General features: G+C 39.4%; 2 protein-coding genes across 2 annotated transcripts in view; one reads left to right on the top strand and one right to left on the bottom strand.

Annotated features, from left to right (window-relative positions):
- LOC119909371 (NACHT, LRR and PYD domains-containing protein 12-like) overlaps positions 1-25988 on the top strand; it is a 216718-nt gene that overhangs the window by 25081 nt on the left and 165649 nt on the right. The gene's annotated exons all lie outside the window — the stretch shown is intronic.
- On the bottom strand, positions 9305-16245 carry klf11a (Kruppel-like factor 11a). The gene is made up of 4 exons (XM_038727623.1): positions 16100-16245; positions 11975-12196; positions 10829-11711; positions 9305-10445 (listed from the first exon to the last, which is right to left on the bottom strand). Exons 1-4 carry the CDS (start codon positions 16130-16132, stop codon positions 10150-10152), a joined length of 1434 nt encoding a protein of 477 aa, XP_038583551.1. The 5' UTR covers positions 16133-16245; the 3' UTR covers positions 9305-10149.

The raw sequence follows: 25988 nt of genomic DNA on the forward strand, positions 1-25988 counted from the left end.
TATATAGAATGAGAATTGTACATAGTGTGTATACAGTGTGTATATATTTTACACATATGAAAAATTATAATTGTAGATAGTGTGTATAGTATTTATACATTTGTGTAGAATGTTAATTGTATATTGATTGTACATAGTGTGTATACAGTGTGTGTATATCTTTACACCTACATAGAATGTTAATTGTATATTGATTGTACATAGTGTGTATACAGTGTGTGTATATCTTTACACCTATAGAATGATAATTGTATATTAAATGTACATAGTGTGTATATAGTGTGTGTATATCTTTACACCTATATAGAATGTTAATTGTATATTGATTGTACATAGTGTGTATACAGTGTGTGTATATCTTTACACCTACATAGAATGTTAATTGTATATTGATTGTACATAGTGTGTATACAGTGTGTGTATATCTTTACACCTACATAGAATGTTAATTGTATATTGATTGTACATAGTGTGTATACAGTGTGTATATATCTTTACACCTATATAGAATGTTAATTGTATATTGATTGTACATAGTGTGTATACAGTGTGTGTATATCTTTACACCTATATAGAATGTTAATTGTATATTGATTGTACATAGTGTGTATACAGTGTGTATATATCTTTACACCTATAGAATGATAATTGTATATTAAATGTACATAGTGTGTATACAGTGTGTGTATATCTTTACACCTATATAGAATGTTAATTGTATATTGATTGTACATAGTGTGTATACAGTGTGTATATATCTTTACACCTATATAGAATGATAATTGTATATTAAATGTACATAGTGTGTATATAGTGTGTATATATCTTTACACCTATATAGAATGATAATTGTATATTAAATGTACATAGTGTGTATATAGTGTGTATATATCTTTACACCTATATAGAATGATAATTGTATATACTGTGTATAAAGTGTGTATATATCTTTACACCCATAGAATGATAATTGTATATTGATTGTACAGAGTGTGTATACAGTGTGTGTATATCTTTACACCTACATAGAATGATAATTGTATGTAGTGTAGATAGTGTGTATAGTATTTATATATTTGTGTAGAATGTTAATTGTATATTGATTGTACATAGTGTGTATACGGTGTGTATATATCTTTACACCTATAGAATGTTAATTGTATATTGATTGTACATAGTGTGTATATTATTTATACATTTGTGTAGAATGTTAATTGTATATTGATTGTACATAGTGTGTATATTATTTATACATTTGTGTAGAATGTTAATTGTATATTGATTGTACATATTGTGAATACAGTGTGTGTATATTTTTACATCTATGTAGAATGATAATTGTATATAGTGTGTAAAAAGTGTGTAAATTATTTATACATTTGTGTAGAATGTTAATTGTATATTGATTGTACATATTGTGAATACAGTGTGTATATACCTATATAGAATGATAATTGTATATAGTGTATATGGTGTGTATAGTATTTATACATTTGTGTAGAATGTTGATTATATATTGATTATACATAGTGTGTATACAGTGTGTATATACCTATATAGAATGATAATTGTATATAGTGTATATGGTGTGTATAGTATTTATACATTTGTGTAGAATGTTGATTATATTGATTATACATAGTGTGTATACGGTGTGTATATATCTTTACACCTATAGAATGTTAATTGTATATTTATTGTACATAGTGTGTATACAGTGTGTATATTATTTATACATTTGTGTAGAATGTGAATTGCATATCGATTGTACATAGTGTGTATACAGTGTGTGTATATATCTTTATACCTATAGAATGATAATTGTATATAGTGTGTATATTATTTATACATTTGTGTAGAATCTTAATTGTATATTGATCGTACATAGTGTGTATACGGTGTGTATATATCTTTACACCTATAGAATGTTAATTGTATATTGATTGTATATAGTGTGTATACTGTGTGTATATATTATTTAGACATTTGTGTAGAATGTTGGTGTTAATCATGTGTGGATAATATATCTGTGTATAATGTTATTTTAAACGTATTTAAAGAGCAAATATAACATGAGCTGGACTTCAGTTTAAGATAAATCACAACACAAACCGAGTGTTTTCTCTTCAGAGAGACTTTAAACCTGCAGCTGATGGTGATGAAGATCAGGTTCTTCATCAGGTTCTGTCCTGAAAACTAAACCACATGACCAAACTAAACACGCAATACACAATACATAACTCAAAGGCTGTCATTTTGTGTTTACAAATTATATGAAAATTTTGAGCATTAAACAATTTTCCAGCATTTCCTGCATGAATCTTTCTGCACCAATTTATGGTGGAAATGTTTTTATTTAAGATAAAACATACCTTTATTAATCCAAAATAAATTCAGGTTGACACAGCAGCACAGAGGAATGTAAAATAACAATATCCAATAAAAGTATAATCAGTAACATTCTACGTAGATGTATAAATATAAACACACTGTATAGAATCAATATATGAAAATTATTTACAAGTAGAAAAAGTCAACACTATTATATAGAATTATGTATAGGAAAACACAAAATTCAGGCAGCAAGTGACAAATCAAACTCTGAACCTCTAACAGGATCTGAGTCAGTACAGAATTGTCATTCTGTTGATTTAGTCTTCCCTCCTCTTCTGTCACGTTCACATGGAGAGAACTGAAAACCAAAAAGAAGTTGTAAAAGTTAGTGACTGGTGAATCTTTTTGTTTTTTTATAAACAGAGATTGTTTGGTTGTTTTTTTTCGTTAAGTAACTTTTTTGGACAATGCATATTTGTTTCTACTATATTTTACTTGCATTGCATGTTTTCACACTGTGCAAATACACCTTTGTCAAAACATTTACATTGTTATTTAACATTTCTTGGTACAAGCCCTTTTTCAGAACATTCTTAAAAACAAATTATGCTTTCAAAAAGTGTTGGGGACATGTCCCCAGTGTCAATGACACAGATGCGCAACATACATGTTAAAGCTGGTGAGTTAAATCTTTAATACAGATTCATATTCTGTATACTAACTAGTAACTAAATATGTCAAATAAATGTACAGTACCTTTTGAGATGTAGTGGATTAAACAGTCTAAAAATAACATACAATTTAAGTACCTTCAATTTTCAGTACAGGTTGTCAGTAAATGTACATCAGTATATATTCCACCTCTGCTGTACTGTGTATTTAGGTTCAACATTTAGAGAAATATGCTTATTTGCTTCATTCCAGAGTGAGATGTCTGATGTCTGTGTGTCAGGACATGGTTAGTTAGCCTAGCTTAGCATAAAGACCTATAACTCTCCCTGAAACCACAAATTGTAGGATCTATATTCAAGTTTGTAACATATTAAACAAACTTTAGAGGTGTAGGTAGGTGTACTTTTAGACTTTGGACAGAATCAGGCTAGTTTATTTTCCAGTCTGTATGCTAAGCTAGGCTCCAGGTTTGGAACATTAAACTGACCTCTGAATGTCTCACATGTTGGACTCTTTCTTTAACTTTCCAAGAGGAAACTCAACAGAAAAACAAAATAATCCAACATTAGCATAGCCATGCTAATAATTTTCAATCTATTGTCCCTCATCATTTCCTCTAAAAGTACCCAAAAACAAAACTAAATGACCTCTGTTGAAATGTAGTCCGGTGATGAAAGAACAAACTACAAACCAACACGTTTGTTTGTGGTACATTTTTATTATAAAAGCCATATTCTTCACCATTGCTTACAGGCTAACGCTCAGAAATGGGATTATTCCGATATAAGCCGTTATTATTAAGAATAACATTTAATAACATGAGGTATTTTCTTACTGGCTACACTATGGGCCAAATCAAGCTATCAAAAACAGCACTTTCTCCTCAACTCAAATGTTTATTAAATAAAAAATAATGTGTAAAGCAAAAGATAGTAGGTAGTATCACAGTGAGGAATACTGTCCACTGACAAAATATCAATAACTCGTACTGTCAATAAATGCAGATACATGTAACATTCATATAGATATCAATATATTTACAATATTTACAGGTCACAGACAAATTAACAGAAGTAGGCTAATAAAAGAAGCACGATACGGAGGCTTTGGCAAAAAAATTAAAATAGAAACGAGTGCATACAATTTGCTAAACGTGACATTTACACATGAAGTAAACATGATTATACACAGAGAGTACAAAAACAAGCAAGATTTAAAAAATCCAGTGCAATGTCAGGTTTTTGTTTGTTTCTGTCCGTGGATGAATAGCAGCCTGTCTCCTCCTCCTCCTCCTTCCGTTTGTGGTTTGTGGGAATAAAATGTCCTGAGCAGGGCGGGAAACTCGCTCTGTCCTCGGCTGGTGGCTCCGGCTTAGTCTACATCGCTTCACCTCAGATATTCTTGGTTTGAATTAGATTACGGAAAAGCTCTCATTATTTCAGCTGTTATACAAATACCTTAATTTGAGTCAGTTTAATTTCTGTGGCATGTTTGCACCTTATTCTGATTTATTTCTAAACACTTAACAGGCAGAAGAAAATTTTTGCAGTTTATTTCTTCAAAATAGAAGTAAAATATCACCTCAGTTATAAAAATTTTACAATATGACAACTGCTGAGTCAAACCTTTCAACCAAAACCAAATCCTCGAAAGCTGAACTACTAAAAGGTATAAAGTTGGTCCTTGCAGTGATCAAACACAACACATGATTGGGGGAACTAGATCACTGTGAACATTTTGTGTAAACACAAACAAATATGGTTTCCACAGTAAACATGTAAACAAACCGCTGATGGTGGAACGTCAAACACTAAGGAAAGCGTGTGAACTTCTGACGAAACTGCAGATAAAATTCTTGAATGGATTGATATGAAGTTTGGAACCGATATTGATGATGCCCAGAGATTCATGAGGTGCTAAATGCTAACATTAGCATGCTAAATGTACATATCAGAATGTGTACATTTAGCAGTTAATATGCTAATAAGCATGTCAATATGCTAATAATCTAACATATTAAGGTTAACTTACTAAATTTTATCATTTACACATGCTAACTGTTAGCTAGTTAACATGCTAAACATCAGCATGTTAACATTTTATGACATGTAAAAAAATGGCTAATTTGCTAACATGCTAACATTAGCATGCTAATGTACAGCATATTAACGTTGGCGCGTTAGCATGCTAATAAGCTAACATGCTACGGTTATCTTACTCAATGTTAGCATATACACATGCTAACTGTAAGCTAGTAAACATGCAAAACATCAGCATGTCAACATTTTTATGACATGTAAAAAAATTGCTAATTTGCTAACATGCTAACATTAGCATGCTAATGTACAGCATATTAAAGTTGGCAAGTTAGCATGCTAATAGATTACATGCTATGGTTATCTTACTAAATGTTAGCATATACACATGCTAACTGTAAGCTAGTTAACATGCTGATGTTTAGCATGTTAACATTTTATGACATGTAAAAAAAATTGCTAATTTGCTAACATGATGGAGAGAGGAAGATGGCGCCTGTGTGTTCGGCTGGCCGTCGGTCTCTCTCGTACTTATTTTTATGGATTTATCTATGGATGTCTATCTGGGCTTCAAATTGCTGCACACGTCTGGTCTATGACCGACAGTCACTCCTGAACATTCGCACCTCTTTTATGGACTTTTACAAGCAGGATGTAGCGCACGTTTTTAATCAAACACACAGAAACACCACTACGCATACATTGGAATGTATTCGCCAGTGGCCGCTTATCACTTCACGAAGGAAACGCAGAAGGAAACGCGGGAGTCGGGGTGGACGCATCATCAGGTTGAAAACCACTGAAAGACTCAGGATCGATGCAAATCCAAACCATATGTCGGACGGCAATTACGTTGCCCGGCGACCGCGAGCCCTGGCTCATCGGTGGCTTCAATCTATCATTCCCCCGCGATTTTCGTCTGTCCATTTGGTTCGCTTACCTCGGGTTGGCCGCTGTCATCGGCAAAACGGTGTGAATCCCGGAAATCTACGTTCTCTGAAGAAAGGCGGAGTTTTCCCCGTTGTGATTCATCCGCCCAAAATGGCACTGATCAACGCTAGATCCTTGGTCAACAAAACCTTCCTGCTCAACGATTTCTTCTCCTCTCATAGTTTGGATTTCATGTTCATCACGGAATCCTGGACTACGGTTGGTGATCTAACCCCTTTTTCTGAACTAGTGCCAACTGACTGTTCGTTTTTTAACTCCCCCCGTCCGAACAGACGAGGGGGCGGGATCGTGACTATTTTTAAAAACTCTTTCTCTGTGCGATGCCGGCCGGTTCCTGTCAGTGCTTTTTCAAGTTTTGAAGCTCAACTACTTCACTTAGACTGGAATGGCCCTATTTTATTAGGGGTGATTTACCGTCCTCCACATTCACTCAAAGACTTCATTCAGCAATTTACAGAATTCATTGGTAATATCACCACAACCTATGACCGTTTTCTATTGGTGGGTGATTTTAATATTCACGTTTGTTGCCAATCTAACACCCTGTCAAAAGATTTTCTCAGCCTCATTGAATCTTTTAACCTAGTCCAGTGGATAAATGATTCCACTCATGTTAAGGGTCACACTTTGGACCTTGTGCTTTCATATGGGATGGTGATTAGTGATGTTGTGATATCTGATTTTATGCTTTCGGACCATAAGCCAATATTATTTTCTACATCTCTTCCTTGCATTGCTCAAACCACCAGTGCAGATGTAAGACTGTCTAGATCATACTCTCCTCATTTTGGCTCAAATTTTAACGAGCACTTTATGAATTCCTCCACACACTTGCTTCTGAACTCTCCACTACTGGAATTAGATGCCGACCAACATCTCGGTCTGTTATACTCCACTTGGTTTAATGCCCTTAATGAAACTGCTCCGCTTAAGCCCTTTAAACCTAAACCTAAATCTGAACCATGGCTCAACGTGGATATTCGGCGACTAAGACAAGCTAGTAGAAAGGCTGAGCGCAAATGGAAGAAGGACAAGCTACATATTTCACTTCAGTTATTTAAAGACAGTCTGTCGACCTACCAGAATGCTGTAAAGGCGGCAAAAGCTGCACACTTCTCTGACATGATAATGGCAAACCACTCTAGACCAAAGGTTTTATTTTCTGTTATCAACTCGGTTTTAAATCCTCCGGTAAATGTAATGAATGGTGTTTCGGATGAGCTATGTGAACGTTTCTTGAGATTTTTTATTGACAAAATATCTAACCTGAGATGCAATGCCAGCCGCTTTGAAACTAGTCAGTTGATGAATTCTGTTACCTGGGATGCTTTTGAGCCAATCAGTCTGAATCTCCTTAAAGAAATTATCACTAAGATGAAACCCTCGTACTGCTCTCTAGACATCATCTCTCCTAAGTGTCTTAAATTAGTTATTGATTCAGTTGGGCCAGGATTGGTTTCCTTTATTAATAAGTGCCTCCTTACCGGCTCTATCCCTGCTGCCCTTAAGGAGGCCACTGTCACTCCGTTACTCAAGAAGCCCTCACTGGATCCTACCGTGTTAAATAACTTCCGCCCTATCTCTGTTTTGCCTTTTGTCTCTAAGGTGTTAGAAAAAGTTGTGCTTGACCAACTCCAGATCTTTCTAAAACGCAATGATATTTCTGAAAAATTTCAATCTGGTTTTAAGTCTGCTCACAGTACTGAATCTGCTCTGCTGAGAGTTTTAAATGACATCTATCGTTCCACTGACACTGGTGATTCTGTGGCTCTTATTCTTCTGGATCTGTCGGCAGCTTTTGATACGATCGACCACTCCATCCTGTTATCCAGACTAGAATGTGATGTGGGGCTAAAAGGCATCGTCCTCCAGTGGTTCCAGTCTTATCTCTCGGGTCGTACTTTCAGAGTAAAGCTAGGAAATTGCTCATCGTCTGTTGCGCCTCTAACCTATGGCCTTCCTCAAGGATCTATCTTAGCGCCTTCTCTCTTTTCCCTCTACATGTTACCGCTGGGCAACATTCTAAGAAGACATGGGGTATCTTTTCACTGTTATGCAGACGACACCCAAATGTACGTTCCAATCAAGAGAAATGATCCCTCTGCCCTTTCATCATTCTTAGGCTGTCTAGATGAAGTAAAATTTTGGCTGGACCAAAATTTTTTGTTTTTAAATGAAACCAAAACAGAGATCATTGTTTTCGGGCCCACTGTTAATCCCCAGGCTGCCACCCTCGACCTAGGCAGACTAGCGGCGTTTAGATCCTCAAGTGTTCGGAACCTGGGCGTTCTACTGGATGAGTCTTTAAATTTTGATAAACAAATCTCCTCGGTAATAAGCTCTAGTTTTTATCACCTACGTCTCTTGTCAAAAGTCAAACCTTTTCTTAATCCTAAAACTCTTGAGATGGCTGTTCATGCTTTTATTACCACACGTGTAGATTACTGCAATTCACTTTACTGTGGTATCTCGAAATCCCAAACTGCTCGTCTGCAATTGGTGCAAAATGCCGCCGCAAGATTCCTCACAAATAGTCGTAAAAGTGATCATATCACCCCAATTCTGCGGTCTCTTCATTGGTTGCCCGTTAATTTCAGAACTGAGTTTAAAATCCTGTTATTTGTGTACAAAGCTTTATGCAACCAAGCACCTAGCTACCTAACTGAACTGCTACAACCGTATACTCCATCGAGAAGTCTCAGATCAGGCGAACAAAATCTGTTACAAGTCCCTCACTGCAGACTTAAACGCAGAGGGGATCGAGCTTTTTCTGTGGTTGGGCCTCGGCTGTGGAACAATTTGCCCTTAGACGTTAGGATAGCCCCTTCTGTGATCTCTTTTAAGTCACTTTTAAAAACGCACTTGTTTTCTTTGGCCTATAATTAAGGTTGTTTATGTATGAGTATCTTTGTATATACATATACCTATATGTATATGTGTGTGTGTGTATGTTTATATGTCCTTTCTGTTGTTTATTTTTGATAACTCTATGATTGCTTGTGCTTCTTCCGTTCTAAGCTGTTCTTATCTTTGCTGTACTGTTCTATGATGTGCTGCTATGCATGGTGTTAGTGTCTTTTAATTTTGTTGTTCTGTAAAGCACTTTGGTCAGTCATTGGCTGCTATAAAATGTGCTATATAAATAAAATGAACTTGAACTTGAACTAACATGCTAACATTAGCATGCAAATGTACAGCATATTAACATTGGCGCGTTAGCATGCTAATAAGCTAACATGCCACGGTTATCTTACTCAATGTTAGCATATACACATGCTAACTGTAAGCTAGTAAACATGCTAAACATCAGCATGTCAACATTTTTATGACATGTAAAAAAATTGCTAACATGCTAACATTAGCATGCTAATGTACAGCATATTAAAGTTGGCAAGTTAGCATGCTAATAGATTACATGCTATGGTTATCTTACTAAAAGTTAGCATATACACATGCTAACTGTAAGCTAGTTAACATGCTGATGTTTAGCATGTTAACATTTTATGACGTAAAAAAAATTGCTAATTTGCTAACATGCTAACATTAGCATGCTAATGTACAGCATATTAAAGTTGGCATGTTAGCATGCTAATAGATTACATGCTATGGTTATCTTACTAAATGTTAGCATACACATGCTAACTGTGAGCTTGTTAACATGCTAAACATCAGCATATCAACATGACATGTAAAAAAACATAATGCTAATTTGCTAATGTTAGCATGCAGCTGCAGTTACAGCTGACAATGTAGCCTGAAATGTCCTAAAAAGGCCAACGTACAGACGACAAAGCCTTCTGATTTCATGACCTTTCCTCTGACGCCACCTTCAGGACAAACTTTTCTTTTAATCCTGCCAACGGTTTTCTGGGGTGTAATGACCATTTCGGCCTCTTGGGGGCGCTGGTGTGTCGGTTAATGAGTCTGTCGGTGGATCACGCCACAGTAACCTGTTTAATATGGCGGCCATCTTAACTAGCGTTTGTTAATGAGAGCAGACTGTGTGTTAATGACCCTGTTGTTCATGTAAACGTAGCCGGAGCCCAGTGAACATCTTCACTGTGTTCGCCAGCCGAGCGATTTGTAGAGCACAAAAGATCCTCCTGATGTGGAGCCCCGCCCTCGAGTGGCCCCTGGGGGCTCCTGACTGAGTGTCTTAGTTGGCTGTGGGGACCAGCATGCCGACAGGAAGTGCAGAGCCTCTATTTTGGCCTTTGGGCAGGGCCACTTTGTTGAGGTCCCGGGTTTCGGCAGGCCACGAGGACGTCCTTTTGGTGGTCATGTGCCGCCGGGCGTGTTTGGTCAAGTGGTCGCTGCGCATGAAGCGGCGGTCGCACACGTTGCACACAAACTTTTTCTCGCCAGTGTGTGTCCGGCGGTGGCGGGAAAGCTCGTCGGAGCGGGCAAACTTTTTATCGCAGCCTTCCCAGTGACAGCTGAATGGCTTTTCACCTGCGGAGGAAGACGGGAAGACACAAACACAAGATGTTCAGGATTTTGTATCACAATTAAAGATGCTCCGAGTTTTGGGATTCAGTTATTCAACTAGTTGAGCTAGTTTTCCCTTTCCTTAAAAGCAACAAGCTAACAATGGTCAGGACACGTAGACAGTTTCTAGTAGCTTTTTAACACCCCGGGTACTTTTAGCGTTGTTTTTGCACATGTCGTGCTCCACAGTCAAGTTAGTAAGAATAAATATGCAATGTCCGGGTAGACTTTCAAAATAAAATTTAGTTAGGTTTAGGAAAACATCATGGGTTGGGTTAAAATAACTATGTTAGGACTTAAATTGCGTAAGTTAAATAAGTTACCCCTGTGGCGCCTCAGTGTCTTACCTGTGTGTGTGCGCAGGTGAGCCTTCAGGTGTGAGCTCTTGAAGTAGGTCTTCTTGCAGCCGGGGAAGTTGCAGACATAATTTCGTCTGCGGGAGAAGTCGGCTTGCGAGGTGCCGCCGCTCGCTCCGGTCGGCATGTAAATGGGAGCCGGGGCCAGGGGGAGGAGCTTGGTATTACCGAGGGTCATGACAGTCTGCGGGCCTTGCGGCGGCTGGGGAAGGTGCTGCTGGGGGACCACGAACATCACAGTCCCCTGTGTCACGGTGGAACCCACCAGCAGAGGCTGGGCAAAGCTGGAAGGAGACTGGGGCAGGATGGGCTTGGGCCCCCCATGAGTCTGCACCTGAACCGGACCCTGGACGAAGGCAGAGATCATCCCCGTCCGGCTGCTCAGCGGGAAGACCTGGCAGAGGACCGGAGAGGAAGAGACCGGAGTGGAAGAGGAGGATGAAGGCAGGGGGGAGGAGTGAGGAGGCGACGCTGAGGAGGGAGGAGAGGACGGGCTGTCAGGAGACGGAGGAGGTCCGTCCTTCTCCTCTGGAAGAATCTCTGGAAGTCCCGGCTGAGGCGGCGTGGAGGTTTCTGTCGGATTAGTGGTGGAGGGAGGTGGAGGAGGAGGACGAATGTGGAGGGGGTCGGCAGTGTGGCGGATGACGCTGGTGGCCATCGCTCTGCTGGATGGAGCCACGCAGGACGACTCTGCCTGAGGTGGAAGTGCTGAGGTGTCTGAGGTGAAGGGGGAGGAGGGCTGTGGGAGGCAGGTGAGGGAGTCACTGAGGGGGGCGGGGCCAGGGCGGGGTAAGACTGTGCTGCAGACGGGGCTCATAGCGGAGGTGGTGGTGGAGGCCTCAGCAAAGCTCGGACTGTGAGGTGGAGTCATACACTGAGGGAGATCACAACACGGATGAGATTTTATTTAAAAACAATGCACCATATGGAAGAAACATCCGATGGTAACAGAAACATTTTAAACGTAAAAACAGTTATATTTTATTAATTTGTTTGTTGATCATCACGTTATTGCTAATTTACAAACCAAAAGCCAGTTTAGTACTTAAATCTATAGTCTGGAATCCAGTGTTTTTTTTAGCATAGTTTATTTTTTCAGTTTTGAAGCAGATTTTGGATTTAATAAATGTTTCTTACAAGTGAGGACAGAGCGATCAGGTCTTTGGGTGTGTCCCCACCCTCCGGGTGGAGATGGATGGAGTCACAAGAGTCGGAGGTGGGGGTCAGTGGGCGTGGCTTGTGCGACCTTTGACCCCAGAAGCTCATGCTGACCAGTGCCTCGGCAGCCTCCAGGTCGTGGTACTCGATGCACGGCTTTAGCTCCATGGTCGTCACCGTCCGGCTGTCCATAGGGTCAACCTGAGGAAGAGCAGGATTCAAAATGGACTGGAATAAATGAGCAGAATTGAAAGCAAAATCACTCAAATCTAAACGATGCCAAATTTTAGCCACATTTTTTCCCATGTTTTTAAAGTACAATCTTTGCCGGCTAAACACATTGAAAACAGCAATTATATTATTAATTCAAAATAAAAATAGCGAGTATAAGGAAATTTTATCACCACTTCGCTTTCATAAAACTCATGTGTCTGTCAAACTTTCACCTCTTTCTAATACAATGATTAATCCACTTTCACAGGGAACCTAAACCAGGTTTTAATCATGTTGACTCCATGATCGATTCAATTAAATTCAATTAACAAAGGGCCAATTCAAAACATTCATTGCACTTTTCATATAGAGCAGGTTAAAACCGCACTCTTTGTAATATTAGTTACAGAAACCCAATAGTTTCCACCATGAGCAAGCACTTGGCGACACAAGCAAGGAAAAAAACGACTGGGTCAGTCTCACTTTTAGCCGGGTCAGGTTGCAGGTCTTATGTGATAAATGATGTGAGGGCAGAAAATCAAGTGTCTTCATTTTATAATGACTGAATAGCTCAAGGATCCCAAATGTGTTGTCCTCCAATGAAAACATGTGATCTCTCTGTGTTTTTTGTGCCCCCACAGGATACTTCTCTACTGAAAATGAAAATGTCCTGCTCTGATTTCGGAAGTGTCTTCTTATTTTCACAAGAATTGGGATCCCAAATGGGTTTGACCGAGTTCCCTCCTGATGAAGACCTTCTGTAATGAAATGTCCTTTTCCCTACAATGCTGTTTGTAAGATCCTTTGTGTCCACTCAGTCGATTTGTCAGCCAATAAGACCAAGAAAAACAAGTATCTTGTTTACACCGCAGCTTCAAATATGAGTTGGGATCCAAAAAGAGTTGATTAAGTTTCCTCAAGATTCAGACTGAGACTGTTCCCCTTATAGAAATGTCCTTCTTTCTATAGCCTAATGTTCTTGGTGTCTTCTTTTCACAACAATATTGAATATCATGTGGGATGCCAAATGTGTTCTGCTTAGTTCCTTCATTATTATGTTCTTTTGTGTCCAGAGGATCCGTTTTATTTCTTGGCTAAGAAGATTTAAATAAGTGTCTTCTAATTTTTACAATTACGAATTACTAAATAAGAATTTTCGATCCCAAATGGGTTCGGCTCAGTTCCCTTCTGATTTAGACTTTCTATAATTAAATGTCCTTTTCCCTACAATGCTGTTCTTAAGATTCTTTGTGTCAAATCAGTCAATTTATCAGCTAATAAAATCAAGATAGGCAAGTATCTTATTTTCACACAAGGCTTTAAATATTAGTTGGGATCCAAAATGGGTTTATTAAGTTTCCCTTAACATTCAGACTGACTGCCATTCCTACTTTCTATAATGCTTTTATGTTCATTTTGATTTCACAGCTAACAAGATGAAGGTGTCTTCTTTTCACAACAATACTGAATATCATGTGCCGAATGTGTTCTGCTTAGTTCCTTCATTATTCTGTCTGAGACTGTCCCCAAATTAAATGTCCTGTTCTCTAAAATATTGTTTATTCTCTTTTGTGTCCAGATAATTTCTCAGTGTGTCTTCTAATTTTCAAAATTACTAAATAAGAATTGGGATCCTACATGGGTTCGGCTGAGTTCCATTGTTCACCTGAGTTTCTACAATGTTATGTTCTTCCGTTTTATTTCACAGCTGAGTCGACGAACAAATGCCTTCTTCTTTTCACAGCAACTTTCAATGAGTTGGGTTTCCAAATGTGTTTGGCTGAGTTCCCTCGTGATTAGCATAAGGATAGTTTTTAATGTTCTAGAAAGTTTGACAGCTAATGAGACGAACACATTGTCTTCTTCTTCCTTTCACAGTAACTAAATTAAATATGAATTGGGATGCCAAATGGCTTTCTGGACATGGTTTCAGACTGGTTCTTCCTTCTCCAATGAAAGTGTTTTGAAGCTTTTTAAAACTTTAGTCCAGAAAATTAGTTAAACTACAACATACTAACAGCAGCAGCGATGCAAAATGTTTACGGAGTTGTCCGCTGCTGCTGGTCACATTTACAGTAAACGACTTCATAATGACCTGGTCGACTGGACATCAGCTGGTCCTCAACCAGCAGTCTATTCCTCTTTCTTCTTCTTCTTTTGGGAACGCATACCACACACCTAATTACCAGTGACGCCACTGTCTTCCCACCTCCTTCCTCCTGAGTCGTACCACCACATAGGAAGAGGAAGGAATACAAGGAATACAATAGTAATAATAATAAAAAGCGTCAGAGGCAGCCGGAGGGAGGAAAAATGACACCCAAAAAAATAAAAATACATTTAGGTGGGAGGTGAGTGGAGGGACAAAGGGTGCTCGGCTAAGTTGGCTGGCATCTGGCGAATGCCCAGTTGCACGAACAGGAAGAGTGGAGGGAGGGCGAGCGAGGGGCGACAGACCTAGATATATAAATGGAGAGGGAGAGAGAGAGGGGCCCACTGCAGCGGGTACACCCAGCCGACAGGGAACCTCCCCTGCACCCAGAATAGATGACTGGAGGTGGAGTGCCAGATTTTACGCGCCCCCCACCCAAAAAAACGCTGAACGAAACAAGCCACGCCTCCCTCATTAGCATGCACCGACTCACCCCTGAGAGAGAGAGAGAGAGAGAGGGAGGGAAAGAGAGAGGGAGGAAGCTCCCAACAGGAAGTGTAGTTGGAGAAAACAAAGTCAAACAGACAGTATATCGTGCTCCGGCGCTGAAATTTCCCACGCACAGGATCACACAAACACATCACACATAATGAGATTACAGCAGCAGGAAACAATGCAGAGACACTTATTCACATTATCAGCAGGGATTAATGTGACCGCTTCATAATTATTTAAATATTCATGTAAAAACCTGATCACTGACATGAATTAGCCCAGATATTGATTTAACTCTCATCCTTTCAGATGTTTTTGTGATTTTGTTTTCATATCCCTGTTGTTTCTTTGTTGTGCTCGGGCTGCTGTATTCAGGTGCAGCTTTTAATGAACAAAACCGAGCCTGAATCTGATTAATCCATCAGGGGATCAACAGAAAATGTATGATTCTAATGCTGACATTTGAATTTTGATTGACAGATACTTAATGAGAAGGGCACTCACAGGTTGCTGCTTATTAAAATGCATATATATATTTGCTTAAGTCTTTTATGATATTTTAGGTGTTTGGGCAGAAAACGTGGGCTTTGGAAAACTGTCACAGGCATTTTATACATCAAATGAACTATAGCTTGCATTTTAATTGACGACAAAAACACATCAAAGCAGCTTCGGATATGAGATAATATTAATAATCAGCAGATCTAAAAAATAATGTGACATTTTACATACTTCATGATTAATCATCTACACTCGCGGCAGTTTAATTATTATTCCATTAACAACAGGTAAAACACCTCCTCCGCACACACACAGCTCATCACAACCAGTGATGATCCAACAACAAAGACAAACCACCTGATTCGGCTCGTAAACAATAATAAACAGCAGTTACCAAAACAAAGACTTCCTCCTGAGTGTGAGAGCACCTTTAAACTTTAAGATGCAGCGATGCACTGCGGGGATGCAACTGTTGTGCACACGCACCCAGGAGACACTGGGTTCACTATGACCTCAGATAAACCAGCCGACAGCAACAACATCCCGCAGAAACAGCCGCAGGCGGCTTCACCGAGCTCACCTGGAGCCCGTTAACCCGCTCCAGCGGCTCACCTGAGAGCCGCGCGTGTTGTTATGAAGCTGCAGGTTAACGGCTCAGTTATAACAACAACAACAACAACTTTATAACGACACCTCGGCCGTTAAACAGGGCAGTTGCACCTGCCGTGCGGCGGCGGACTCACCTGACAGCAGCGCTCCGCCGTGAAGCTGAGCATCAGTTTAAACCGTGCGGGCAGAGGCGTGAAGCGGCGGCGGAGACGGTACCGGGAGCGCGAGCAGGCAATAATAAGCGGCGGCAGACGGGCTTCAGCTGAGAGGAGCCGGAAAAAAAACAAAAAGAGCAGAAAAAAACACAGAAACAAAATTCAGAGCAGTCTGGCGGGTGGTAACAATCAGCCAATCACAGGCAAAGGTGTAGCGGGCGGCGGCCAATCCGAGGTGAGGCGGTGCGTGATCAGTACGTGGCCGCGACGCGATTGGCCCGACGCGGGGTGCGTGGCCGTCGGGGGGCGTGGCCGGGGAGTCAGCGGTGTCAGAGTAAACCCGGTGAACCCGGCAGCGCGCGAGAACTGGGTGAAAGGCTGGGAAGCAGACAGGCGCGGGCACGCGCGCGAGAGGCATGTAGCGAACAACTGCAGCGAAAACACGCACAGAAATAACACTGATCAACAGAAACAAGGGGAGAAAACACAGGTTTAACATGTTGGCATGGCTGAAAGGACTCACAATAACACAAATTCTTAGAAACCTATTCATAAACACAATTATTACATTTGGTGTTTTTATCATGTTTCCTTTTAAATCGTTTTTAATGACTCTAATCATATTCTAATATTATGGTCATGCAAAATATAAGAAATCAACACAAATATGTTATTTTTATTTGTGTATGTATTCTGTTTATTGCTGGTTTCATGGTTAAAATGACAAATGTAAACTTATCTTCTCACAGTTTGTCCATTAATTGATTAGTCAGTTGACAGAAAAATAGTCTTAGAAAATTGATATTTTTGATTGAAACACATGCTGGTTCCAGCTGAAATGATCCTCTTCTTTATTCAATTTATTTATTTAACCCATTCAGGTCAGGGATCTCTTTTATAAGGGTGATCTGGCCCAATCATCAGCACAAAAACATTCCAGACAATAATAATACCACAAGAAAGATTTACATACACATGAAATAATTGAGCTAATTATGGTTGTAAATTGAATATGACTCAAAACAAGTTATTTAAATGTGTCACATTAAGTCCCTAGGAAATATGGGCAAAATATAATCATTAGTTGCAGCCTGATTTGCTGTTTTTTGTGTTATTTATAGTATCAACCTGTGTAAATATATTCTACTGTTGCACGCTGCTGAAGCCGATATAGACTCATGTAAAATGTAGATGTAAACACGAGTGTGTGGAGGAGGAGAGGGGAGCGAGTCAGGACTGCAGGAGCACTGGATTCTTTTTCTTTTGCACATTATAAAACGTCCTTCTACAGACAGAGCAATGTAAAGCTGCAGCTGCACAGGTCAGCACGGCGTCTAACCTGATGTCAGATTAAGACCAGAGGGTGAAAACATTTCGTCTGCTGGTCAGGCTCAATGCAAACTAAGTGTTTTTAGATGAAGCAGACGGGTTTCTGCAGCAAATGAATATCAAACCATGAAAAACAACCTGAACAAGTCGCCCTGCTGCATGTCTTTACAAAGTGGAAATGTGGCTGCAGCAGAGGAAGGTGGTGGTGGTGGAGGGGGGGGGGCATATTTCCCTTCACGTGCTGCGTTGACTCAGACATGTGCCCGTTAAACTCTGTTACAGGAAGAAACAAAGGAGGAAATAAAATACTACTACTAAGAAGAGACGGACCGGAACAAAAGAGACAAACCAAGAGCTGAGACCCTGCAGCTCGGAGGCCCTCAACATATTTCCTTATTGTCTTCTTCCTGTGCCATTTCCCTCTCTGCTATCTTACCCCCCCCACCCCCCACCCCCTACCCCCCCACCTCCTCCTCACCCCATCCTCCTCACCCCCTCCCCGCCGGGCCAATGAACCCGGGGACTCCTATGCGTCGAGGTTGTAAACAGCCTCTCCAATAAAGAAGTCCAGGGCGGGGCTAGGAGGCAGCCGGAGCACCCCGCCATCCTCCCCCCCATTCCCTAACACACACTCCTGCACATGCCGGCCCAGCACCAGCTTCTTTGTTGTGGCTGCGTGTTAACCCTTTACGCTACTGCGAGAGGCCGGAGGCCGAGACACACCGCCACCATCATCATCATTAACGTGACATGAACAAACAAGGGAGGAGGAAGAGGGGGAAGGAGGGAAGGAAGGTGGAGGTGATGGTGGCCTGTGGTGATACGTCATCTTGTCTGAGATAGAGGCAGACAAAGAGCTCATTTTAGTCCCAATGGCTGTTTGTGATGCTTTATCTAACAGTAGAAATCTCCCCAGATCACCCGCTCGCCTCCAAACACCTCTCGGCGGCGGCGAACTGGCTTGCCGTGCAGCTCGTACACAAACCAGATTAAGGGCTTCATTATTCAAAGTAAATTAGCTCAACATGCTGCCGTTGTAAACGTCTGCAGAGAGAGAGATGTAAACTCAGACACACTCAGAGAGAAAACTGGGACAAAAGCAGGATCTGGCAGCAGGCAGGGGTGACGTGAGTTCATTTTCATTTTCAAGTTCAGTGAGGTTGTGAAATAAAAGAAAAAAGAAAAAAAAAAAGGAAAAAAGAAAAACACACGGGCGGTCCGTCCATACAAAACGGTTTCCAGGCAGAAAACACTGCCAGACTTGTGCAGGAGGAAACCAGAGAAGAACTCAGCTCTGGCAGCTGTTTGCAGGATGAAGTCAGAGCCTGCAACCGACTAACTGAACTCGGGATGCTTCCCTTTCTGTAAAGTTAAAGACAAACTCCTTCCTTCTGTTGCAGCATGTCTTTATCTATTGGTTTATATCACAGGGACAGTACATATTAATAAACACTGCTGTAATCGCTGCAGAGTTTTGTGGTCCTGGACAGATGTTCCAGTCGCTGTAAAAACACAATATATAAGATTAAAATGATGAGATCATTTATAAGCATGCAGAGCGATAATAAAAAGAAAAGCAAACATTAAAGTCAGTAAAAACATCACTGATTCACCAGGCTCATAACACACAAACATCCAAAACAATGAAATAATATATTTATGTTAACAGAAATATGGACTAAATGAGGAAATATTCACCAGACTCCCTTGACAAAAACAGGAGTTGGTGGTCTGACTTTAAGTCACAATAATACACATAAACCCACCGATTGAGGCAGCAGCAGACCAGAGAGGTAAAATTACTGTTTTTGTCAAGGGAGTCTGGTGGCTTTCAACAGAGCGATATAGCGGCTGTTTCTGGTTAAACAAAAAGGATCTTACTCTAAAAAATATCTCTGCAGGGATCAGCGGCAAAAACAAGCTTCTTAGTGGTTGTACTTTGACAGCGCTGCTCATCATCAGTCTGTCAGGACGAGCTTCACTTGGATCAACACACAAAGCAAAAATGTTTGAAAGGCAGAAATAAATGCTCGGCTCTGGTGACCCTCCATGTTACCGCAGGGTCAAAGGTCGCCCCTCCTTCTTGACTTCCAAGAATGAGACCTCCAGGAACTACAACCCCCCTCCCAACACACTCACAATGCTCACGTTCACACGTGGCTGCTGTTTTTCAGCCGTTTCATGTTTCTGTTCATGTTAGGGGACCAAACTACTGATTTAAAAGTTTTAATGTTTATCCCAAATCCTCACGCACACATCCGGTAAGTCTGAATCATATAAAACATCCACAGACCAACGAGAGGTTGGTGCTTGAATCCTCCTCCATGTTTTACAGTCAGTCTAACATCATGGTTAGGTTAGTTTCACACTTTAGTTAACTGCTAACAGAGCCTGAAGCATCACCACGTTTGCTATGGTTACATGCAGGTTAATATTCCTGATTTGGGCAGATTCAGAAAAAGAAAAGCAACCGGAGCCGTCCTCTCGGATCAGAACAAGAACTTTTAGTCTATGACTTTAGAACCTGGGGTTGTTTAGACATGAATGCAGAGTTTAGTTCACAGATTAAACCCGGATTGTAGGCTAGTTCATGATCTAAATCGTGAATTTACTCCTTGTGTTAGTCACTGAATGAGGTTTAATCCCTGAATTTAGTTCTTTGGGTTTAGTTCTTCGGTTTAGTTGCTCAATTTAGTTCTTTGAGTTTTGTTCTTCAGTTTAGTTGTTCAATTTAGTTCTTTGAGTTTAGTCCTTCAGTTTTGTTCTTTGGGTTTAGTCCTTCAGTTTTGTTCTTTGGGTTTAGTCCCTCAGTTTAGTTCTTTGGGTTTAGTCCCTCAGTTTAGTTCTTTGGGTTTAGTCGCTCAGTTTAGTTTGTCAGTTTAGTTCTTTGAGTTTTGTTCTTCAGTTTAGTTGTTCAATTTAGTTCTTTGAGTTTAGTCCTTCAGTTTTGTTCTTTGGGTTTAGTCCTTCAGTTTTGTTCTTTGGGTTTAGTCCCTCAGTTTAGTTCTTTGGGTTTAGTCCCTCAGTTTAGTTCTTTGGGTTTAGTCGCTCAGTTTAGTTTGTCAGTTTAGTTCTTTGAGTTTAGTTCATCAGTTTAGCTCTTTGAGTTTAATTCTTTGAGTTTAGTTCTTTGAGTTCGGTCCCTTAGTTTAGTTCTTCAGTTCTTAAAGTTTCTGGGACTGTTTGGTCTTAGAGCATCAGACTCTGATCAGGCCAACAGATGTGACTTCCCCCTAAAGCAAACAGCAACGACCTCATCGACCACTGACACACCCACACTGAGTTGCTGTGAAGGGGGTCACTGGAATGTAGGTCACATCCAGGACGAAGAGGGCGGGGCAGCGACCGCCGTTGCTTAAACTCACAAGTACTTCTTTTCTTCCTACAGCTGAGATGAAAACACTCAGAAAGTCCAGCTCACATTTCTGCACGTGATCACTGTGATATTTTTACTCACTCTGTGTATCTAGAGCTGCAAAGTAATAATATAAATATCTGCTCCAGTTCACGTGTTCTACTACTCTACTGGAGTATTTCTTTCTCAACTACACTCCACGGGGAAACCTTTCTTCTACTCTACATTTATTTAACAGCTGGAGACGCTTACCAGATTCATATTTTACATTCAACAGGAGATAAGTATAGCTGCTGATGAGGGTCGTGAGATTTGATAATCAGCATACCTGATGCCTCTAAATTACATCAACTTTTGATCCTTACAGTAAACTGGCACTCAATAGTGAACTGGAGTTTTACATTGTTTGATGTTATTGTTTTTGTTTTCAGTAACACTTTTCGTTCGGATTACGTCTAGTTCAAACAAATGCAGAAAACCTGTGTTCTTTGTTTGTTGTAGTAAATTTCTAAATATCAAAACATGACACTTTCTCTTCACCTTCTTCTCTGCTTTCTGCCCTTCACCATTTTTCCTTCATCCTTTTCTTTCCTGGTGTCTCAACCCATCTTTATTCCCTCCCTGTATCAGTGGAGGTAGTATTTCATATTATGAGGAGATCCCGTCCTTCGAATGAAACGTTAAACTGAGGTCCTGACTCACTGTCATTAAAGATGGCGCTTATCACAGAGAGTCGGGGTTCCCTCGGAGTCCACAAATTCCTAATCTGGCCATCTCATCATCCCCCAGTGTAATTAGCTGTGTTTCCCTCCATCTCCGCCTCGAGCTGATGTGCGGTGAGCATTATGGTGCAAATGGCTGCCATGCATCACACCCAGGTGGTGATGCACATCAGTGGTGGTTGAGATGAGTCCCCCTGCTCTGAAGAGCTTTGAGCATCAATGGTTAAGAGCTATTAAAATGTTATGCATTACTATTAGTATTAACACCTTTTAAGTAAAGCTGTCCGCAGCATAGGGGATAACTGAGCTGATTTTGGGTCTGATACGACCTCCTGACAATCACGGCAGCGTTCCTGAGCTGAGGTTGGTAGGAACCGCTTGTCAGCCCAAATGATCCTGTAGTGTGAGGGGTTTGCAGACAGAAACTGAAGTCGTCGACTGGATCAGAGGCTCCAGTTTGATTCTCTTCTTTCGTTTTCTGTGCAAAACACAGCACACACAAGAGCAGACGACAACAGTCTGCATCCATGTTTGTCTGAAGTCACAATTAAAATGTACTTTTTTTTACAAGTAAAACTTATACTTTAAGTACTTTATCTTTATAAAACTTTTACAACAGTAAAAGTAAAAGTATTTTTTATGCAGCCAACACGGGGATCTGTCGTTACAAATATCATATAGTTAATTAGATCACATGCATTTTAATATTGTAGCTGGCTTCATTTACTTTATAACAATGTGTTGTGTTTTTTTAAACCTTTCTTTAAAAGTGAGGACATTTTTATTTTCTCGCCTCTTTCCTTCCCTGTTCCCTCATTTCTTCTTTTCTTTTCTCCTGTTTGCTCAAGTGTTTCATATCTTTATTAATGAACTAACTGAAGCCTCTGACTCGAGCTGATGAAGCCATCTTTCATGAAACCATTTTTCACACTTTGTTTTTCTCATGGAACTCATCTGTTTAAGCTGACTTCAGTGAAAAGGATGATGGGATGAGTTTTGCTGAAGCAGCTAATTCCAGAGCAGCAGTAAAACATCAACAAACACTTCCAGTATCGCTCTGCCCTCATTTCCTGTCCACAACTGACGTGTCATCAAAAAATCCTTTTCCACAAATTCATCCACTCACACACAAACTATAGTTGAGCTAAATGCTTCACTACGTTCAAGAGATGAAAAACAAGCAGTACATTAAATAACGTGATAAACAACTCAAACTAAAACACTTTTTAAAAGTTTAGTTCATCATTAATCCGGATTAACGTCTCACGATGGTGGCGTGATGCCAACAAGTTCTCCAGTCCAGCAACAGGCGAGTGGGCCTGAACTATGTTACGGAAGTCATGTGATGTAAAACAGGTGGTTAACAGTCACAGTTTGGTTAAGTTTAGGAAAACATCGTGGTTTGAGTTCAAACAGGTACATTACATCAGTCATGTGACGGACGCCATGTAAGTCACATGGCCAGTACCGCTCGTCAGTGCTGCACATGTGCAAAAGTGCTCCTGTCAGTCAAAGAAGGTCACCGCAAAGGTTCATAATGCTCCAACAAAATCTAGTTTTTAATCTCTGGAGATGAAACGGTTCAATAAGATGTAATTTACGGTGGAACGCTGCTTCCTGCTGTGATCGTTATTGTTTCATCGCTCACTTCCTCGGGTGGTCCTTTCATCTTTTTGTTTTTTTCTCTGTGGTTTTATTCTGTTCATGTTGTTGTGAAGTTCTTTGTGACTATATAAATAAAATTTACTTACTTACCTTTGCATGAAAAGCAGACAGAACTTCCTGTCAGTCCTTTCACTGAACCGGCGCCTGCGGGAGACACAATATGCAACATGTTACTGAAGTACAAATTCAAGGCACTTGTGTATTTCCACTTTATGCTACTTTCTACTTCACTACATTTCTCTGACAGCTTTAGTTACCAGTATAACTGAATACTGTATGAAGAGTTTATAAAATATGATGCTTCATCATAAATGAAACTATAATACCAGTACAGCTGAAATGATTTGTCAATTAATCAACATGAATCAAAGAATTGGCAAATATTTTGTTTCCACTTAATGTGTGAATTTTCTGCTTTTAAAAATAATTTTAATGTATTTGTGATAACGCTGAGATCTGGACAAAACAAACTTTGTGAAGGTGTCAGTTTGGACTCTGGTCATTGTGTAATGGTACAACAATCGATCAATTAATAGAGAAAACAATCAGCAGATTGATCCATAAGGTAAATAATCATTGAGGCTCCACCTCAACCAAAAGTAAAATCTGCTTTTACATTAATGCATGAGTTCTAATAACCTAACTTATAAGACAGCCGCCGTGAAACAAAACAACACTTTGACTCAAGTAGAAATTTAAATAGAAGACTTCTACTTTTAGTGGAGTATTATTTAGCGAGGGTATCTGTACTTTTACTCAAGTACAGGATTTGTGTACTGATCCACCTCTGCAGTGTTACTGATAACCTGCAGGATGAAGAAAATGGTCCTGAATAAACGATTTAAAACCACCGTGGACCAGCTGGAAAATGTATCGTCACAAAGCTGAAAACTTCTCACAGGACAGCGACGCGACGGACACATGGTGATGTTATAGACCATGATGCATTGCTGCAGATTAAACAACCCAACAGGAATATTAATCAGATATAATAAAGAAACATTTTACTGCACCATGAGTACTTTTACTTTCATACTTTAAGTACATGCTGCTGATAAAACCGGAATACTTTTTTGGATGCAGGAGCTCAAACCAGCTTTTTATATTTAGAGATGTTTTTGTAGATATTTGTGTTTAGGGAATAAAGAAAATGTTCAAAAGGGAGTTTGTGATTATTAATATTAGACTTTTAATATTTCCTTGATATTTGATTCTATTGTCGTCGTCTTCATGAACAGATTTGATTTTCTTAAAGATATTTCAGCCTGGGTACGAGACTCGGACTGGTTTTCATCTGAAACTCCTTTCTTTTTTTCCTGCTTTCATTTGTTTTCTGCAGACTTTGAAATTGATTTGTGTCATTTTAGGGATGTTGTTTTTAAATCAATTATTAATGTGTTAACAGTCTCATTTGTTTGAGACGTTGTTGTTTCACACTGAATTTGACGCCTGATGAAAAGCTGTCCGTGTTTCTTAAACGCTGCAGAGACACAGGACGTGTTGGTGATTCGTTTTAATCTACATTCAGCAGCGTTTTAACTGTGATTTCTCTCAGGTTGGGTCTCGGGAATCAATATTTTTTTAAGGTTTTAAAATCTGCTGCTTCTGAAATATCTGCTGCTCAGGAAAACGAGCTGCTTCCGGAGCTTTCAGCTGCATTTCTGTGAACTTCTTCACTCCCGCCATCTTTCAACTTTAGTCAGTCACTGAGTGAGTTGGTTTCTCAGAGAACAGGAAAGAAATGTTGACATTAAAGTTGTTTAAAGTATATTTGACATTTTCCAAACAGTGATCTCTGATGAAAATGTCTCATATGAATGTAATCCTTAAACCCCCATGATGCACTTTGTTTTAAACATTAGATAAAGCTTTATGCTGCTGAGCGCAGGTGGTTTGATGCTGTTATTAGTTTGTGATTTAAGATATTTTCATTTTATAACTCCAAAAAGACGTGGAAATAAATATAAATATATACAAGTATTAATATAAATATCATCAAGCAAATATTTTTCTGCAAGCATGAAATTATTTTTCACAGCAGCTGCTGGTGTTGAAAGGTTTCTACTATAGAAATGAAATGAAATGTTCCTAAATGTCTTTGAGTTTTAACAATTAACAAACATTGACTTCTTTTGCCGTTATTTCAGTAAAATATTCTTATTAACCATCTGATTTACAGATATTTCAACAGTTTTTCCACATATTTTTAATGAAATATTTTTTGTGAAGATTTAAAATCTAACTAAATTTAAGGCCGTGAACAATAAGTCATTTAAAACATTCAAATCGATAATTCAGGGAACAAAAAAAGTAAATTTCCTTCAGAACATTTGAGTGAAATCGTTTCCAAACAAAAGAACAACAAAACTAATTTCTATTTTTCAGGGAATGAAAATAAATATTTTTTCAGGATTTATGTTGGCCAGCAGTTATCAATTATTTTGATTTGGTTTATTTATAATTTTATATTTATTACAAATACAGAATATCAGACTTTGTCAGGAAGAAAAACTCATTTGGACTCAAATGGACTAATTTCTATCTTTGTTCACTAACTACTGAACTGTTAAATTAACGTGAATTAAACAAACAGAAAATTAATCATGTCAACAAACTAGAAAAACAATCAAAACAAAACAGTTTTATTCTCAAAGTCCTTTTTTATTTTGAATTATTAAGGGAACAAATTTAAGGAATTAAAAAAAATGTAAAATCAGAGACGTTTTTTTCCTTTCTTCTGATAAAACCGCATAAAAACCTGCGTTAACCTCGTTATCCTTTTATAATTTAATCTGTT

This window comes from Micropterus salmoides, unplaced genomic scaffold (genome assembly GCF_014851395.1).
Source record: "Micropterus salmoides isolate LMB-PRFRI ecotype aquatic unplaced genomic scaffold, ASM1485139v1 Ms_hic_scaffold_18, whole genome shotgun sequence".
In the NCBI taxonomy this organism is placed as follows: Eukaryota; Metazoa; Chordata; class Actinopteri; order Centrarchiformes; family Centrarchidae; genus Micropterus; species Micropterus salmoides.

Bases quoted from the DNA above. Each gene is read 5' to 3' on its own strand.
- klf11a (XM_038727623.1), bottom strand. From the start codon at position 16,132: ATGCTCAGCTTCACGGCGGAGCGCTGCTGTCAG. The intron at 11,712-11,974 runs GTAAGAAACATT...GATCTCCCTCAG, and splicing joins TGATCGCTCTGTCCTCACTT to TGTATGACTCCACCTCACAG. The intron at 10,446-10,828 runs GTAAGACACTGA...CTTCCTCCGCAG, and splicing joins TCACCTGCGCACACACACAG to GTGAAAAGCCATTCAGCTGT.